At 39.5% G+C, this 3,403-nt stretch overlaps 1 protein-coding gene across 18 annotated transcripts; it reads right to left on the bottom strand.

The window, feature by feature from the left end:
* Positions 1 to 430: 430 nt before the first annotated feature.
* On the bottom strand, positions 431 to 3,118 carry LOC147661032 (uncharacterized). Of its 18 annotated transcripts, none has more exons than XM_086951387.1 (3): positions 2,542 to 3,118; positions 2,085 to 2,466; positions 431 to 2,000 (listed from the first exon to the last, which is right to left on the bottom strand). In XM_086951387.1, exons 1-3 carry the CDS (start codon positions 2,767 to 2,769, stop codon positions 853 to 855), a joined length of 1,758 nt encoding a protein of 585 aa, XP_086807513.1. In that variant the 5' UTR covers positions 2,770 to 3,118; the 3' UTR covers positions 431 to 852. The 18 variants fall into 18 exon arrangements, with proteins under 18 accessions (XP_086807513.1, XP_086807523.1, XP_086807514.1 ...); XM_086951397.1 differs by having other exon boundaries at positions 431 to 1,332; positions 1,669 to 2,534; positions 2,619 to 3,118; XM_086951388.1 differs by having other exon boundaries at positions 431 to 1,057; positions 1,301 to 3,118.
* Between the last annotated feature and the right edge of the window lie 285 nt (positions 3,119 to 3,403).

The raw sequence follows: 3,403 nt of genomic DNA, 5'->3' as shown, positions 1-3,403 counted from the left end.
TGTAACTTTCAGATACTCAAATTGTGGATTCTGTTGCAAAGAAAAATATTTCCAGGCCTGAAATTTCTTTGGAGGTTGCATGCGGGCAGCCTAAGTTATCCTGTAAGAGATTTTTGATGAATTCTATTGCAACCACAATATGTGCTCTCTCATGTTAAGTCAGGTTGTTAGAAGCTTTTCTGCAACTCAAGATACGCCTCACTTTTCACCTGGTGTGGATGCATTTCTTATGTTTAGTGATATCTCCTTTCTGAGTATAACGTTTCTGGCTTTCCCCTCCTGTATATGGCTTTAGTCCAGTGTGAATTCTCTCATGTGAAATGACATTGTATTCAAGACTAAACCTTATCTGACATTCAGAACACACATAAGGCTTTCTTCCCCGTGTGAGTTCGATCATGTCAAGTGAGAAGTAATTTGTAACCAAAACATTGCTTGCATTTCGAGCACTCATAAGGTTTTTCCCCAGAGTGGGATCTCTCATGAAGCATAACTCTGTCTTTCAGATTCAAGCTTTTATGGCATAAGGATTTTCTCCAGTGTGGAGTTTCTCATGGTGAGATAGTGTTTTTTCTCTGGAGCTTTTCTGGCATTCAGAGCACTCATAAGGTTTTCATCAGTATGGAGTCGCTTTTGGTTAGTGAGGATGTGCCTGTCAAATAGGAATTTCTGGCATTCACAGCGTTGGTAATGTTTTTCCCGTGTGTGCGTCTGCTCATGTAGAGTGAGATTGAGTATAAAATTGATGTTTTTCTGGCGTTCTGAGCACTGAATTATTTTGATGGTGTGTTTTCTTATGGCGCTTGTAACCATCACTACCTCTGAATCTTTACCTTTAGAGCACTAATAATTTTATTCACCAGTGTGGATTCTCACATGTCCAGTGAGATGCGATTTACGGCTGAAACATTTTAGGCATTCGGAGCACTGATAAGGTTTTTCCCCAGTGTGGAATCTTATATGCTGAGTGAGATTGCTTTTTTCACTGAAACATTTCTGGCATTCAGAGCACTGATAAGGCTTTTCCCCAGTGTGGATTCTTATATGCTGAGTGAGACTGCTTTTTTCACTGAAACAACTGTGGCATTCAGAGCACTGATAAGGTTTTTCCCCAGTGTGGGTTCTTATATGCTGACTGAGACCACTTCTTTCACTGAAACATTTGTGGCATTCAGAGCACTGATAAGGCTTTTCCCCAGTGTGGATTCTTATATGCTGACTGAGACCGCTTTTTCCACTGAAACATTTGTGGCATTTAGAGCACTGATAAGGCTTTTCCCCAGTGTGGATTCTTATATGCTGAGTGAGACTGCTTTTTTCACTGAAACATTTGTGGCATTCAGAGCACTGAAAAGGTTTTTCCCCAGTGTGGGTTCTTATATGCTCAGTAAGTCTGCTTTTTTCACTGAAACATCTGTGGCATTCAGAGCACTGATAAGGTTTTTCCCCAGTGTGGGTTCTTATATGCTGAGTGAGATTACTTTTTACACTGAAACATTTGTGGCATTCAGAGCACTGAAAAGGTTTTTCCCCAGTGTGGGTTTTTATATGCTTAGTAAGTCTGATTTTTTCACTGAAACATCTGTGGCATTCAGAGCACTGATAAGGTTTTTCCCCAGTGTGGGTTCTTATATGCTGAGTGAGATTGCTTTTTACACTGAAACATATCTGGCATTCAGAGCACTGATAAGGTTTTTCCCCAGTGTGGGTTCTTATATGCTCAGTAAGTCTGTTTTTTTCACTGAAACATCTGTGGCATTCAGAGCACTGATAAGGTTTTTCCCCAGTGTGGGTTCTTATATGCTGAGTGAGATTGCTTTTTACACTGAAACATTTGTGGCATTCAGAGCACTGGTAAGGTTTTTCCCCAGTGTGGGTTGGTATATGTTGAGTGAGTCCTATTTTGTCACTGAAACATTTATGGCATTCAGAGCACTGAAAAGGTTTTTCCCCAGTGTGGAATCTCACATGTGCAGTTAGAAGTGATTTAAGTTTGAAATCTTTTGGGCATTCAGAGCACTGATAAGTTTTTTCCCCAGTGTGGGTTCTTATATGCTGATTGAGACTGCTTTTGTAACTGAAACATTTCTGACATTCAGAGCATGGATAAGGTTTTTTCCCTGTGTGGGTTATTGTATGTTGAGAAAGACTTCCTTTGTTTTGGAAACTTTTCTGGCATTCAGAGCACTGAAAAGGTTTTTCCCCAGTGTGGGTTTTTATATGCACCGTGAGTTCGCGTTTTTCACTGAAACATTTATGGCATTCAGAGCACTGATAAGGTTTTTCCCCAGTGTGGGATCTTTTATGCCGACTGAGAACGCTTTTATCACTGAAACATTTGTGGCATTCAGTGCACTGATAAGGTTTTTCCCCAGTGTGCGTTCTTATATGCCGATTGAGAACGCTTTTTTCACTGAAACATTTGTGGCATTCAGAGCACTGATAAGGCTTTTCCCCAGTGTGGATCTTTCTATGCCGTGTGAGACTACTTTTTACACTGAAACATTTCTGGCATTCAGAGCACTGATAAGGTTGTTCCACAGAGTGGGTTATTGCATGTTGAGAAAGGCTTTCTTTGTTACAAAACCTTTCCTGGCATTCAGAGCACTGATAAGGGTTTTCCCCAGTGTGGATTCTTATATGTTCAGTGAGATAAGATTTACGTCTGAAACTTTTTTGGCATACATTGCACTGAAAGTGGTTTCCCCCAGTGTGCATTCTGTCAAATTCTGTGAGATAAGATTTAGGGCTGTATCTTTTTTGGCACATGTAACTTTTTTCCCCAACTTAGGTTATTTTACCTTGATTGAGGCGGTTTTGAACACTGAATTTGTTCTCACAGTCATTGTTTTTATAAGGTGTATTCCTAGAGTTAATATCTCTATGTTTCGTTTTCTCTTGCTTATATGCCACGGTAAGAGGGAACCTGATTTTAGAGTCGAGCTTGTTTAGATAATGTTCAGCATTTATCTCTATAAGAAATTGTGTGTAATCTTCTTAACACTTGAATTGAGCAAAATATGTCTGGAAGCAGCCCTGTAACACCTGTCAAAATGTTTCTAGCAGATAATAGTCTTTAGGTCTAGCCTCTCCGGCAGCAACTTATTTTGTGACTGAAGATTTTCTCAAATCTATTTGTATAGGTTCTTAGCAATGCAGTGATAAGGTGTTAGTCTGATATTTAATGATTAAACTGATAAGTACCTTTTTGCACTGATGTAATGGCAGTAACTGAGGGCGTTAGAACGTGCACAGTACTATTGTGGATCATTAGTCGCAGAACATCAGTTCCTTTTACCCTTTCTATGTTTGGTGTAAGGTTAAGATTTGTAGTTCTGAAGACGAGGATTTATTTACATTACCTATAGCGCAACGGTGCACATTTAATCCATTTTTATCTTTA

The sequence above is a fragment of the Lissotriton vulgaris genome, unplaced genomic scaffold (genome assembly GCF_964263255.1).
Source record: "Lissotriton vulgaris unplaced genomic scaffold, aLisVul1.2 SCAFFOLD_1825, whole genome shotgun sequence".
NCBI classification, from domain to species: Eukaryota; Metazoa; Chordata; class Amphibia; order Caudata; family Salamandridae; genus Lissotriton; species Lissotriton vulgaris.
Note: the sequence above shows the minus strand (reverse complement) of the source record. Positions and strands in the feature narration are given on the sequence as shown.

Excerpts from the sequence above, each read along its gene's own strand:
- LOC147661032 (XM_086951381.1), bottom strand. The coding sequence starts at position 2,769 with ATGTGCCAAAAAAGATACAGCCCTAAATCTTATCTCACAGAATTTGAC.